The sequence below is a fragment of the Rhea americana genome, unplaced genomic scaffold, assembly GCF_003343005.1.
Source record: "Rhea americana isolate MKP2758 unplaced genomic scaffold, rheAme1 scaffold_36, whole genome shotgun sequence".
Classification (NCBI taxonomy): Eukaryota; Metazoa; Chordata; class Aves; order Rheiformes; family Rheidae; genus Rhea; species Rhea americana.
This window is the reverse complement of record NW_028186490.1, coordinates 6383952-6399576: the sequence shown is the minus strand read 5'-3', so window position 1 is coordinate 6399576 and position 15625 is coordinate 6383952. Positions and strand designations below refer to the sequence as shown.

At 38.7% G+C, this 15625-nt stretch overlaps 1 protein-coding gene across 1 annotated transcript; it reads right to left on the bottom strand.

Annotated features, from left to right (window-relative positions):
• Positions 1–5036: 5036 nt before the first annotated feature.
• PRXL2A (peroxiredoxin like 2A) lies at positions 5037–15619 on the bottom strand. Its single transcript, XM_085312351.1, has 6 exons — positions 15579–15619; positions 12549–12728; positions 11953–12044; positions 8018–8158; positions 6809–6973; positions 5037–6658 (listed from the first exon to the last, which is right to left on the bottom strand). Exons 1-6 carry the CDS (start codon positions 15586–15588, stop codon positions 6560–6562), a joined length of 687 nt encoding a protein of 228 aa, XP_085168477.1. The 5' UTR covers positions 15589–15619; the 3' UTR covers positions 5037–6559.
• Positions 15620–15625: the final 6 nt, after the last annotated feature.

Here is a 15625-nt window from a genome sequence, read left to right as displayed (position 1 = left end):
CTTTGGTTCTAGGTTACTTTTCCAGTCAACATAGGAGCGTCGGTCGCGCTGTGGAAAACGCTTAGAAGGCTCCTGGCACCGTGCAGTCCCTGTGGGAGTCCCTCTCCCTGGCCAGGCACATGCTCTGTCCCCATGGGGAGGGTCTGACAGTTAAACAGTGCTCATTCCTGAGGGAATTTCAGAATAAGAACAAGGCCACCAGGAACAGCAATTTCAGAGCAGCCTTGGAGCACAATCTGAGTTTACCTGAAAGGTGGGAAAAACCAGAAGGAAGGAGAAGAAAAAATCCCCAAAACAAAGAGTATCTTGAGTCAGTAGATATCCCAGGATTTTTAAATCTCCCTTTTAAAGTGCTGGGAAGGCAGGCAGGAAAAGGAAAGAGGGGCTGAGTCATGTCTTTTGAAGCCATGTGGTGAGCAAGGGAGAGCTTACACCTGAGGTGAGCTCACACTTGAGGTAATCCTGCTGCCTGGCAGCTGGGGAGAGGCTCTCCTTCTCATCAACCTTCTGCCTACCTGTGAAAGACCTGCTCAGCAGGCATCCTTATGTTGAGGTACCAAGGGAATGGCTTCTAGTCTCCTGATGTCACTGCTACCTGCTGGTTACCTCAGCTTCTCTATTTCCATCTGCATTTTCCATCTTGAACCTCTGTCTTCTCAAATTATGGAAGAAAGGCACTGCTGTCCTGTATAAGACTCATGCATGCAGATCAAAAGCAGTAAGGCTTACTTTGAAAAGGGATTTCAGGAAGCAGGCTGGATTTGAATGAGGATGTACACTGAATAACTAGCTATAAAGTCAAGGACATGGACAGGAAACCAAAGTTTTTCTCAGAGGTAATGCTTTGTATCCCAGTTGGTTTCTAGCATAGTCAGTAACTTGCTGCTTCTGTTGATTTTCCCATTTGCTTCTTTTGCATGTCTTATGATCTCTTGACTCAAGGAAAGGCTTGTGTCATCTTCTTTCTCTTCTTTAAAGATAAAGCAAAACAGTCACCTTGCAGAGCACTGAGTCGCATCCCCCAAGGCAGAATGCTCTAGTATGCTCTTTCTGTTGGAGATGAGAAGACAGAGGATATAATAGTAACTGCTAAGATTCGGCAGGGGAAAGAGTCTCAGGATTTAGGGACTGCAGGTATAAGAAGTGGCTCCCACTCAGGAAAAGTAAGTCTGCAAGCCTCCACTATCGTCGTCTTTATTAATTTGATCTGGCTTTGAATCACGAAGATAGCCATCATTCTAAGTATTTGTTTGGTATAACCTAGTCAGTAGAAYAGAGATCTCTTGCAATATAAAATAGTCTTGCAAAATGGTCAGTGTTAGTAGTTCACAGGGTAGCTGAACTGATTGTATTCAGTGTTAACCTGGAGATAGCTGGAACAACCTTTCCATTTGCAAGTTATTCGCCTGTGCCATTGGCATTATCTCTGTTCTGTATGCTTCACTTTGGTGCTAAGGAAATTAGGGTAAAAATCTCATCCATCAGAGACACATTATAAGTGTGAGGGCAAACTGGAAAACTTAAAGCCAGTCACTTCAGCAGTTGAAGAGTGTAACAGTACTGCAAAAGCAAAAATGGAAAATCTGATTTTTGACTGAACTTGTGCAGGCCTAAGTTCATGCATAATTTGTCATTGCTGTTTCCTCTGGCCATTACAAAACATTTCCTGAAATTAATGAGGAGTAGCTGGTGAAAAGTGCCAAGACCRGAGCTATTCACCAATTCTACTGTATATTTGACAGCATTATCAGCAGCAGCAAACACAGCCTTGCAGTAGAAGAATTTCCTATTTGTGCAGGAAGGTTTCTGGAAAACAGCAGTTACATGTGGAATTATCACATGGTCTTAATAATTATGGAGTAAAGAGAGATACNCCCAGAGAAGCTACTGAGGAACTTCAGATGGTCTCAGATACTGTGAAATCAGTAGCTAGACCTAAAGCAGTAAATTGAAAGATGAAGTATTTTGGGGAAAATCATATAAAATTTCCAAGAACAACTAGAAAAAAGAATACATTTGAATGGAATTATTCAATTATCCAGTAAAAATGGACTAGACCTCTCTAGTTAAGTTAGAAACAGTGATTTAACTTTATTCATCCCTTTTGCACATTATTTTCTCCATCTTCCCACCTCCCTCTACTGTTACAAGTGGCCATTGCACTTCTCTACTCCAGCTCCATTAAAGAAGCTTCTGAAGAAGTGCTTTTGGATAGAGGAAACCACTGAGGCACTAGCCGTGTCCAAAAGGAATATTACTAAAATATCAGTGASGATTACAGTGAGTCCAGTAATAAGTTATTCCCTCCAAAAGCATTTATATAACGCAGACTCTACCATTCAACACAGTGTATTCTTTCCTTTTTTAAGATGGTGAATGTCCACACAAGTAAAAAGTTTGCTGGATGAGATGCCTTTTCCAAAAGCTTTCCTCTAGCATAATGTTAATCTACAGTGTTCAACTGCTAGCATTTTTATTAGGCAAATTTTTTACTGCAAAAAAAAAAAAACCCTTCATATTTACTACTGGCCTTAATTTAGGCTGGGGAAGTCGTGCCATCTAGTGGCTCAGAGATAAAAAGAAATTTGTTCATTTTTTTATTTCTACCAAAATGCATCACAGGAAACACTTCAGAAAATGGCAGGGAACCCTTGGCATTCTGCTCTCTGTATGAATATTTGCAAATGGCACGAATTGCAGGCAGTTTGACAGCAGTGGGAATGCATAGCCCACACAGTGAAACAAAATGCAGAACAGGAAGTAAACAGAAAACACCCTGAGACAGACCATCTTTCTAAAGAACTTAAAAAGACAGTGCAGACAGAAAACATAATTGGTGTTTTTAAAAGGACAAGTAAGAAACACCTCCCTCTATTACATATATTCAACTGATTTCACAGCATTTTCCTTTTTAAAATGTTTTTTCTTAACCTTCTTTTTGTACTGAAAAAAAGAAAGAATACAATGTTGTAAAGAAACAAGGGGAAGTTGATTAGCGAAAAAAGACTGTAGGGGATTTTGTTGCTGATTTTTTTCTCAAGCCAAGAATAAACAAACTTTCAGTTTTTAGAGCTGTTTAATTTAAGGGGCTTCTGGGATCCAACTGAGTGTTGAACTGTGATGTCATATTTGATGTAATTTTGAAGGAGTGGTTAAGATTTTGTGTACATGTTGTGTTAAAAGAAAAAAAATCTCCAAATATTAAATGTATATAATAAACTGGGCCAGCAGAGGTAGCTGTTGCAACATCAAAACCAACAACTATTAAAAAACATCTTTAATGAGCATTCTGCTTTTAAAKTAGAAAACACCTTCTTAAATTAGCTAATTCCAACCTTGTACAGTCTCCGGCATTCAAAATTCATCTAGAATTCATTATTTTTTCATCTACTACTTTGTAGTTATTCTATTTCCTTAAGACTGCCCATTTCAAACCCTATTAACTGTTCCTAGTTCCTAGGCACCACATATTTTCCATCCTCCCTATTTGTATTTTGTTAACATGGAGTTCAAAAAGGATGAGTCAACTCCAAATAATCCCAAAGTAGGCTTGAAAAAACAGATTATCAATAATAACTCTTCTGAATGTTTAAAATGCCATTTTGACCTGTTGTGGCTCTGAATTTTGAGTTGATTTCTGCACAGTAACAAAACTTTCAAATCTGAGTTATGTAATTCCAGAATCGAGAAGAAATACACTCTTCCACTAACTGTATACATGAACTGTCACTGTTAACAGTCTCGAAACACGCTCTGCCAGTCCAGAGGTCTCACGTGGTTACCATATACGTGCCACTGCTGAAACTGACAGAGCACAGAGAAGTCCCAGTGTGTCTCCCTGAATAGTTTAATAAACCAGGCACAAAAGGAATTCATGGGCTTTTTAAAAATGTTTTTACACTAGAGGTACATTTTACCTTGTTGGAGCATTAACATGCTGGACACAAAAGCTTCCTCGCTCTATTTCCAGGATTACAAAACATTTGACAGAAGCATTATCTCTTCAAGTGCCCTGGCACCTTAGACCTTCAGCAGTCTGACTTAAAAGAACCAGGGGCCAATTCTGTCAGACCGGATGGAAGACAATTGCACACAGACAAAACTGTAATGCCAAAAACCCTCCTCTGAAGGGGATGCTTTCGAGGTTTATTAAGTTCTAAAGGCACTTCACTTTATCTTAAATATTTTAGAATTTATGTGGCTTCCATCCTATACTCCAAGGACTGTTTCTGCATTTCACATTTCATGTTTATGTGAAATGCATAAACAGCCCTTGAAACAAGGCCACAAACGCAGGTTTCTCTGAGATCAGTATCTTTTTTTTTTTTTTTTTTTTTTTTTTTTTTTTTTTTTTTTGGCATGTCTTTGTGCAAGAGCTGTCTTCTGCAAGTGTCAAAGCCTTCCAGGTCCCCCTAGAAAGAAAACTCAAAACTCAGCAAGAGCTGTGATCCAGAAGTCTTCTCCTATTAGAAATGAGATTTTAATAGCAGCTTGCAACTRTAAGAAACAGTAGCTCTCAGACATTTCTTTCAGCACCTCTTTTGTTTCCCTCCACTTGCACTCCAGGTAACAATACGCCAACTGCAGACAAGCAGCCTTTTACGTAATACTTCACATTTATAGGTTTGTAGAGGAAGGGTTTTAGGTGCCTGTCATCAGGCAAGGACTCATAATGCGAGCATTTCCTTTCAGTTATAGAATTCAGGACAAAAAGCCCTCAGACAAAGTTTCCTGGAGTGAACTCCTTTTCTGGATCCCATTCAAGGAAGTCCACCTCCACTCAGGCATTATTTTATCTCTGAGCACCCAGTAGCTTTTCTGGACACCAGTACAAGCACCAGACAGCATAGGAATGCCATACTAACTTTCTGCATTTAGCTCRAAGATTTTGAGAGACCATAGCTGATTTAAGATTTCTCACCTGGGGAAATCAGAACAAAACCTCACAAGACGGACTCTATCCCCTTCCTTTAGCCTTTCTAAACACCCTTCCTCCTTCCCACCTTTTTCGAAAAAGGAATGACTGCAAACAGAGGGAGGAAAAATGTAAATTTTACTGTGCTACTCTCATTAAAATGGCATACCTCCCCAACAGAGAAAATAGTCTCGGTATTTGCATCTACACAGCAGTGCAATGTGTTCTTGCTGTTTATATTGTTTGTCACATCAGAAACCTTTACACAACACCAGGGTACTTTTAAGTTTCAAGTAGCTAAACTAACCAAGAGAATCAGTGTATTTGAGCCAAGATGCACAAGCACCTAGTTGAAGTTTCTACTAGAAGAATTTTCTACTAGAAAATTCAACTAGAATAACAGTCAATTGTAGTGTAGTGAATAACATAGCTCCACAATGGATAGACACTAGCGCACACAAATAGACATATTATCAGTTTCAGAGGTGCAAAATATCTCTGCAGATAATACCATTGATATAGCATGATTTTACAGATTTTAAACCCAGAAGAGAGCAGAATGGCTGTTTAGTCTGACCTCCTGCCAGGACACACGAATTCTACCCTTTAAGTGTTTTGTTAGCTTAATGTATTCTAGCCCAAACATTTTTCCGAAGATACCTAGCCTTTTATATACTTCAGCTGCCGACGGGTCTGCTGGGTCACTTGATAATCTGCCCCAWTTTAACAGGCACAATTTTAACATTGTGTTTAGACCTTGAAATGTCAGCACATCTGGAAAACTCAAGCTGTCCTCAAATGTTTTTACTAACAATTTTAACACTTCAATCTAAGTATTTATCTGGCTATGTCTAGTAATTGTTCTCAAGGATCTATTGTGCAATACTTCATCTGTTTCTAGAAGCAACAACCCAGCCATTCTATTACAGAAATTAAGCTAGGATGGAAACACTACCTCATGTGCTCTCTCATATTGTTCCCTTTGCTTTTAGAATCTTAACTACAAGAAGGAACTTGCCCTGATATCACAATTAACTTTGAGAGTCAACATTAGATGTCTTTAATCTTCCTTACAGAGAATCACACAAAGAACTGAAAGACCCAGAGCTAGAAGTTAACTACCATGAAACTTACTGAGTTGATAACAGTGGCAATGTCTCAAATGCAGAATCTCAGAATAATCTAGGCTGACAGAACTTAGTTTCCTAGAGACACAGATGCGTTTACAGGTTCACGAACAAGTGAAAAGTGACAACATTTCACTTACATACATTTTTATTATCCTTCAACCTCAGTTAATACTTGGTTACTCCAGCCTTAGCAGGGTTTTGCTCCCCTAGATAGACAGGTTTCAACTGACCGTCTCTGACTGAAAACATCTAGGCTACGTCAGATTTTAGACCCAGCCTTTCATTAATACAGTCAGATCCAAAAGACAAGTTGAAACTCTGACCACCTGAAGGGTGACAAAATAACAAAAAAAWTCAGAAGGGTTTTCTTTTCATTAACTATTACATTTGATGGAGAATCTTTCCACTGCATTGATCACTAAGTAGTTAAGAAGCAATTAAACTGCATGCTCAAGAAACAGATACATTCTACATTTCAAGCTGTGATCAGAAACATGTGCAACTATTTTTAAGCTTATGAAGCTTGTGGTTTTATCTTCTCAGCAGCTTCAAGAACAGAGGGAAGGCTGACTTTGTCTCCAAATTCCTTCTCACGATGCTCCAGTAGAACACCCTAATCAGAGACAAAAAGAAGGAAATTCATACACTGATCCTAGTCTCTGCACAGCAGAAGGAGTTCAAATGATCATCAACTGAACAACTCCACAAAAAAAGCCTTTAGTCTCTCAGGAAACATGAAAGCCTTCTAAAAGGCCTGCAGTACCTGTCTTCCTGCCCCAATCACATACACTCCTCCCAGCGTGAATCCTTCTCCTTCCAGGTTACCACTAAATCCATTTTTCCAAGCACGAAAGAAATTCTGCCACACTCCAAAGCGGAAGAAGCCTGACATCATCATTTTTCGTCTGCGAGGACCATAGAAGCTTTTCTGCAGTGAAAGAGAAAAATCTTAGCAAGCAAACAAACAAGCAAAGCAAATTAAAAGAACTTTTCCTCCCAAATTAAATTCAACCATCCAAACCTATATCCAAGAAGGGTTCCAACACAGAAAAGCTGAATAGGCAGAGAGCTAAAAATAAACTGCACCTGAATTAATCTCTGTTACACATTACAGCATAACTTACTTTCCACACAGCCAGAGCCTTACTTTCTACACTGACGTTATTGCCACCATTCATACGTTTTTTTCAACCAATCCACAGGTATCTTAGTATTGTATACATCTACATCCATGCTGCTGATAACAAAGGTGCTTTGGTATAAATGGCTTTGCTGAAGAATGGCATGGCAGTAAAAATGCTGGTAAAGAGATACTGTGGTGCCAAGTCTTGCAACTATCAGCCCTTTTTTTTCCTTTTTTTTTTTTTTTAAGTCGTCCTACTTCTTTCAAACGTGTGGGGAAGGAAAACAAAAGTTCTTTCCAGTTGCTTTTGAATATTAGTTGAATATTAGATATTCCTCTTCTTTCAGATGACGAACAATTTCTAAACCTCCCTTCTGATTTCAGGAGTGAAGCAGACCCAAGGTTTTGTAGGACATGAGACTGGCAGTACAGCATATGCCTGTGTGCTGGGACAAGCCACAATCACTGCAATTTGGGCTGTACATGATGAATTAATTATGCCTTCCATCTTTAGACCTTGGCTTACACATCATAAGCATCAGCAAGTCACACAGCCAGTGGAAGCAAGGAATAAATATTAAGAGGACATACTGTTTACCTATTAAAGGGGAGGGGAAGAATAATCCTGYAACAACATGTTATCAACGCACAGCTAGAGAACAGCTTGTAAGCTGAGTATGATATATATAGAAAAGCAAAGCTTATTAACTTACTAAACTACAATGTTACTAAATCCTTTTCTATTCAGACCACACTATCTATACTAATAGAAGCTCTTTAAAGAGAACACCTGTAAGCTTTTTTTTTTTTTTTTAAACAAAAAGAGATAGAAGACTGACTTCATTATACCTTTTCATCCAGAAAGATTTCTCCTTTGAAATAAYGCTGAAAATCCTCCACTTCAGTCCCTATCTTCTCTTTCACAACAGCATAAAGAGGGACACCCAGCTTGGACAGCTGAGGTTTTAGAGAGGAAAGCTCAGAAGCCTCCTAAGAAAGGGGAAAAAAACAAAAAAACAAAACCCTAAAACATTTCAGGCAATGAATAGAGGTTAACAAGCTTCATCTTGAATTTCTGAGTGTCAGAAATATATGTAAATTCTAGTTTGAGGTGCAAAACAGAAATAGGTCTGTAAATCAGATACTCAAGCTAGCTGTTTTTCTAGAATTGTCTTCACTAGGCAAAGAGGAAGAAGAATTTTTGAGCATTTACTTGATACTAGTAAAATCCTGGAGAAAACGTAGTTTTAATTCAAAGCTTTAGATTTACCTTGCCTGTGCTGGGACTTCAACAGCTTTTAAGTGTTTACAAGACAATGAAAGATACTGCCTGCATATCATTTAATTTTGCCAGGCCAGAATTTCACATCSTTTTTTTCCAAGTAGAAATGCATCATTATTAGCCTTCTTTGAAAGCACTTTGAGGGCTCTATGCCAGAGCACGCTACACAAATTTAGAATAGATAAAGRACTGAAGATGCATTTCCCTTCCAAGCTCGCTCAGTGAAAATGATCAAAGAATTTCTTTACACATCTTCTGTATCCCAGAAACAATACAGCTTTTCTGGTGTGTATGCATACAAAGCATCACCATTCAGCTGTTCACTTTTTTGTTCTCCTGAAGGAAACATAACTGACCCAGTTTGTACAGACCAAGAGGCCTGTGAAATTTCCAAAAAATCAAAGARTGTCCATGGTAAATGTGTTTCTTCTCACCTTATATAGAGACAGGTCACTTTTTCTGGATGAAATTCCCACAAAGAACTCCACAGACACACAAAAAAGGACACAGTTTACATGAATGCTCCCAGTCAGATAACWGAAAAAAATGCCTTAACAAAGGCTTGCTAGGTATCTAAAATTTGCTGAGTAACAGTAGCACACACACAGGGCTAATGAGTAAGAGAAAAGATATTAGAAAAAGACATCAATAGGTGAAAAAGGTAAAAGAAGGATTCCAATACTGATGATCTTTTCTAGAGGAAACAGAAAAGGATGAATCAGCATCATAAGCAACCAGTGAGTAGTGAAAATGAGAGTCTTCAAGGCTCATAGCTTATTAGATCTTTCCTTTCCTTTCTGCTTATGTCATATCTGCTAATTATTTTTGGTTTTCCCTGAAAAAAATGCTTTATGATCTTCTTTAATAGGTTTTAACTGCAATTTTATYCTGGATTTTTTTATAGTTCAGAACTCTAATAATCAATTAGAAAAAAAAATGTATTGTGACAGCCTACATGTCTGGGAAAGGGTGCTACAGGCTAGTGCTGTGGGTCCTCTGTAAGACCAGAAAGCTCTCCAGAGACAGGGATACMATCTAACCTTGATTAGCCTTTTGGAAAAAGGCATTCCAGCAGTTTGATGGGGCAGTGAGGGAGGGGAGTGTTTGTGTCTTCTCTCTTGGCTTTTAGGAGGAGAGAAAGCAGGAATGAAGTAAGAGCACACTTACATTTAAAATCCTCAAGAGATCATACTTCAAAGAGCATCCTGAGACTACATCTAACTTGTTTTTCTTTACTGCTATTTTAAAATGATACAGTAACAGAAAGCAAAGCAATCTCTTTTGGTGGGCAAATTCTTGCACACAGTAACAGCTGTACAGTTACTTGCTTTCTCATTAAGATTGGTAAAAGAGGGCTCTGACCCTTTCATCTAGTCAAGTGAAACTGTTTGTTTTTCTTGCTTTTGTAAAAAACAAACAAGCAGAATACTTACTAGCAGAATACCCTAGCAGAATATTTACTTTCTCCACCAAGGCAGGCACAACCCAAAAGAACAATTCCCAGCTCAGTTTGTCCCTTTCACAGGTCAATTGTGGTTCTTCTGCTACATTAGACTGCTTGAGCTTAGTTTCACCTACAATATCTGACAAGTCCACAGCATTTTCACAATGGCTAGAGTACTGGATCACTACATGGCTGGATCCAAAATGAGAAATAGGAGTTTGTATTCAACAGGACTAATCTTAANNNNTAATTAAAAAAAAAAAAAAAAAGAAAGAAAAAAAAGAAAAAAAAAGAAAGAAAGAAATCTGATGATTTAGGATACAGAAGATAAAGATAAAAGACTCCATATTTCTTAAATCTACAGGCCTTGATTTTCAGTGGTGCAAAGCAGTCATTTTACTAGGACTTATGACATCCTTTGCAGTGGATAATGGAAACCTCCCTACCATCAATAACAGCTTTGTGGTCTATGAGGTAAAATGGCCACTTTTCAACCCCATCACTGTGGCCAGGGAAGTACATATACTTTCTTGGTGCTTTCGATAAAGACAAAGTTCAGTATCCTTTCCAAGGTGTAAGATAGTGCGAACCGAGTGTACTTTGTCTTTTGTGGAAAAACAAAAACCTACTGCCCACAGATTGACAGACATACTCAGTCACCTGTATTGAAGCATTCTACCAGCTCAGAACCAGTGATAGCTGGGATCGGAGCAGCTCTCCTACTGCGGAGAAACACTAATGGACAATAAAAGGTGACTATTCCTTGGATAAGAGGAAAGAGTCAACTCACGAAAATGTTTGAGCATTTAACAATCCAATAACTTCAGTTTAGACATTTTAAAAGCTTTTTAAACATTTTCACCATTAAAATACACAACAATTCTTTGTCATAACTAGCTGAGCAGCAGAGTAACTGTCTCTGTTAAATACTTGGTTTTGAACCAGAAATAAAATCCTAAAAATTAAATTTCTTCCTCTCCGTTTTTTTTCCTGAAAGAAATATTTCATTCAAATAGACTCTTTACTATTACTTAGGAAGCTAGCACTAAAAAAAAAAAAAAAAAAAAAAAAAAAAATCATTGGATTCCTGTCTGACTGCATCCAGAAGGCAGTCAGACTGGTAGGTAGCACATTCTCTTCTTACCTATGCTATACCTGTTCAAATAAGCAGAGAAGTTTAATCTTTCACCTTCCATGGGTTTTACACATACTTAAGGTATTATTACTGATGGGAACAGATCACTTAAGTGATGGCAATATTAATTATTTAATATTGCAGAGTAGTGAATAATAAGATAATAGCTATTCTTCCCAGTAACTAAAAAAAAAGGGGGAGGGGGGCAAGGTGCAAGTTATGGCTGTTTCCAGGAATATTTTACATTCAAATCATATTTTAAGTCTCTCTTCCCACCTACACTCAAGAAACCCAATACCAACTTAAGGATCAAACTTTGTTTCCCAACTTGCCTTGGGATGGAGTAGTAACACTTTGCAGAGACTGTCTGGGAAGAATCAGTGAGTTTCTGTAACACGTTCTCCTTGTCTTCTGACTCTTTACATTCCTGCCTCCCATCTAACATCCAGAAGAGTGATGGACTCCACTTTATGCTCACCTCTCTGCAGAGTTTTGCTGATGATCTTTGTCTGATGGWTTTCTGCCAGTCCAATTTTGGGCTCCTTTTGACCAAAGACTACCCGGCTCACAGAGTTTTATTTTGAACATATGGAATACAACTAGCTCACGTGACTCACCACCAATTGGAATTGTGTAGTCTCCATCCCAAATTATTAYGGGCAGATGTAAAAATTCCTGGCAGATGTAAAAATCAGATACCGATTGCCTTCAGTAGGAAAATACTCAGAACCTAGGCCAGCTGCAAAGAAAACTTAAACTAAATATGTTGTTAGCTGGAATCCAGTTTGGGCTGGGAAACAAGATCTTTCAGATACTTCAGATATATTTGATGACTGTCCTATTTACCCCCTGCCTTTATCTAAAGGGGAACTATGTAAGTAGGGCTCAACTCTTCCTAATTAATCCCCAAACCCATCAAGTACCTCTCTGCACAAAAATCATCCAGGTCTTCGCACAGCCATGATCACTGCACCATTCTTCTTCCATAGTTCACCAGCCTTGAATGTTCTTTGTTCTGTTTATACAGGACAAACAGCATGAACAGTAATACCAGCCACTCTTGCTTACAGTGATTAATGCTTTAAGGACGAAAACAAAGCATTGCAGAGAATTCCACATTCAAATAAAGTTCTATCAGAGAAAATTTTATATGCATAACAGAGTACTAAATGYTTTATTGACTTTTAGGTGTGTGTCAAGTTTCACAACTGTATTCTATTTTTATKTAAAACAAGGACCTTCCAGAAATAACAGGTGTAATGGCTTTTCCTTTACCAGAAACATCTCCTATCAAGGACACCCATCTACTTCCTGTAACTGGGAAAGACTAAGAAAAATCCTTGAGACAGACAGTATGGTCTGCATGAAATTCTGTCTCCCTTATAGGTAACCCTCATGYAGGGAAACTTAACCCTTCTGAACACACTTCACTCTTCTTCAGAGTTTCCAATCCTAGTCTTACAAAGGTTCTTAAATAAACCCAATCAAAGAATGAGGGCTCAAATGCACAGAATCTTACCTGGTACCAAAGTTTTTAGCTCTATCTCCTCTAAAAACTCCAGTGTAGCCTTTTCTGGCTTGGACAAAAACAAGTCAGTGTTAGCAAGGATGATCCCTGTTACAGCTGCACCAATGGCTCCAAGGCCAACAGACCACATGCCCATAGTGAAGAGCCCGATGTCAGGCAGGAAGGACATTTCTGGAAAGTAAAAGAAGAAAGCAGCTCTAACTGTTGAACATTTATGAAAGCAGATGAGGAGGAACTGGYTTAGAACAACTAAATCCACACAGTAAATGGTCTTTGTTGGTTTGACTGGAGATGATCTGTATACCTCTGCACTGAACTGGAAAAAAGGTGTAGATTACATTCCAGTTCTGCTCCTGACCTACATCAAGAATATTACAAGATATCTGCTACTGGACTAATAAAAATATTAATGATTTAAGTGCTCAAATACAATGAGGAGAAAGGGGATATAAGTATATGTATATAATACAGAGCCTCTAACAAGAAGACYTCCTTGTTAGTCAGTACTTTAAATTATTAAATTAAAACAGTGGTTTCTTTAAAAAAAAGTGTAGAGTAAAAGTCTTTTTTCTAATTTACAATACACAGTGATTGCTGCAAATATATTGCAGAAACTTTTAAAAGTGTGTATATATATACACACATATATGTATGTACACATAGATATTTTGACTCCTATATATATATTCTTTTTCATAATGTGTATCAGTGTAACAGGTAATGTTTTCCCTTATAGTTCCACATTAGAGCCAAGACAAGGAAGGAACCAAAATCTGAGCAGTATTTATCCCTGCAGACAAAAATAAKGTAGACTTTCAACCATTTCATTAGGCACAGTGACCTAACATTGCAGACATATCCTGGACAGCAACTTCTATAAAGTTTCCACTTTTACTAAAGCAGATCTTGCAGAAATCACATCAGGAACAAACCACTTAAACTCACACCCACAAGTCAGAACAAATAACACTGCAATGGAAGCTATTGCATGTGCTGGCTCATACTGCTTGTTGTGCACTAGTGCCTCTAGTTCGGTAGCAGTTTTATTAAACACAAGCCATGCTCCCCCGAGAAAGCTCCCAAACCCCTRTCCTGACCCTTGTGCATGTTTCACAAGCCTAGAAAGGGCTGACAGCCGCATTCCTGTGAGGTAGTATCACTTACGAGGATGCAGGAAAGCGAGCTTAGCCCTGCATAATGGACAARTTTCAAGATCCAACTGTGAGCAATAATTGGTATAAGAGTGACAGGAGTTTTGGCAGTAAAAAAAGTCACTGTACATTTACARCGCAACAATTATGTGTTAAAAAGGGCTGTAGACTTGAAAAGTGACCCAACTTTGGGGTTATGCAACACCAAGAATTGAATTTTTTCCAGAGCCATTTGCAAAACTCTGTTCCTTGATATGCTATTTTGGTAGGTATTGCCATCTGTGTATACTTTTGTACAAGACAAAATGTTTTTTCCATATATACRGGAAAATATGTAACTTTTGAACCATGACTGGCAAAAAACCATGGACACACACACACACACACTTTATCACCACAACCAGTTGTTGTTAGAATTCAGAAATTAAAACTAGTAAAAACTAGTAAGAACTCCTAGCTTTTGTTTCAGACCCATGTTGACCCAGACTTTCAGGGAGGAAACTCCTTTTCAGTTCCATCCTTGAAACTAGCTCCAGAATACTACTGATGAACAAATATAACCAACTACACATCTGCAGAAATAATTGGAAAAAGATTTTAAAAAAAAAAGATTGTTTTATTCTTCTAGCACCGTATTTAGTTCCAGGGATGACAGTATCTTAGATCTAGAAACATGCATAATCCAAGAACCTGAACAGGAAACAAGGTCAGTTTACATAAACATAATGCAGATAAGAGAACAGAATCTAGCCAGTTTCCCTGCTTATTTGTAACATAGGGAAATTCCTTGTTATTATCTGCTTTCCTTACATACTTTTCAAACATAAAGTCATACTAATGACAATTTTTTGATAACTGCTTCTGACTCATACCAGAGACCATCCTGACTCCAGCGTTTGGAATGACCACAATGTAACTCAAAATGTGGTGCTGTAATGCAGCAATGTCCTTGCGTCAAGGCTTAAAATCTCCTTCGGCATACCTAAAAAGCTATAGCCTGTTCCCTCCCAACACTTCCAGCCGTGACCCGGCTATTCTTTGGGCTTAAGTCTTGTCTGATCCAGACCTGTTTTTCTCCTAATTCTTAGTTAGAAGAAGGGGGGAGGGGGAGCGAAAACCAAGTATTAATCCCTTGCGCATTTGGTTTGTCTACAGAAAGTTTTGACTGGTTAATGAGCAAGTTCTCACATCACATATTTTTTTATTATTATGATCATCATCATTATCATTGTCACAGGCCAGCATCACTCTAATGTTAATTTCACACCTACTCAGTTTTAGTGTTGATAGGAGATCACTAAGCTTAGTCAACAGGACTCTTCAGTTTAACCATGCCTTACCCAGTCAGTGATTAACTGGATTCTTTGGTTTCTGCTCAGTGACAGAAAATGGCTCAAAAGTGCGCATGTTCTGCTATTTAAATAAGCAGGGGCATGAAAGAAGCAGTTCTGCACAGTGGTACTGAAGTGCCCCTGCTAAGCAAACGCCATCCAGCGAGCCGCTCTGAAGGATGCCTGCGCGGAACAGCAGCCAGGATTATTCAAACACTAACAGCTTAGGCTGAGCCCTGATACATCTGGTTCATTGAAATGCAAGGGAAGAGGCTGAAGAGAGAACAGCAGAGCGTCTGCAACTAGCAGCTTCATTTCTTTTTAGGTGCTGTTTATTAAGGCAACCTGAAGCTCACCAAAAAAAAAAAAAAAAAAAAAAGAAAAAAGAAAAAAGACTCCAAACCCTCCACACCCCTCCTTAAAACACACAAACTACTGCTTTTTGATCAAAGTTTTTAAACATCAAGCGATACATCCACACGGAAAGACACGACATAGGATCCCGTCAGCGCTCACGGCCTGGGTCGGTGCGCACTCACCTGCGCCCATGCGGGAGGCAGCGGGAGAGCGCGGCGCCCGCGGCGCC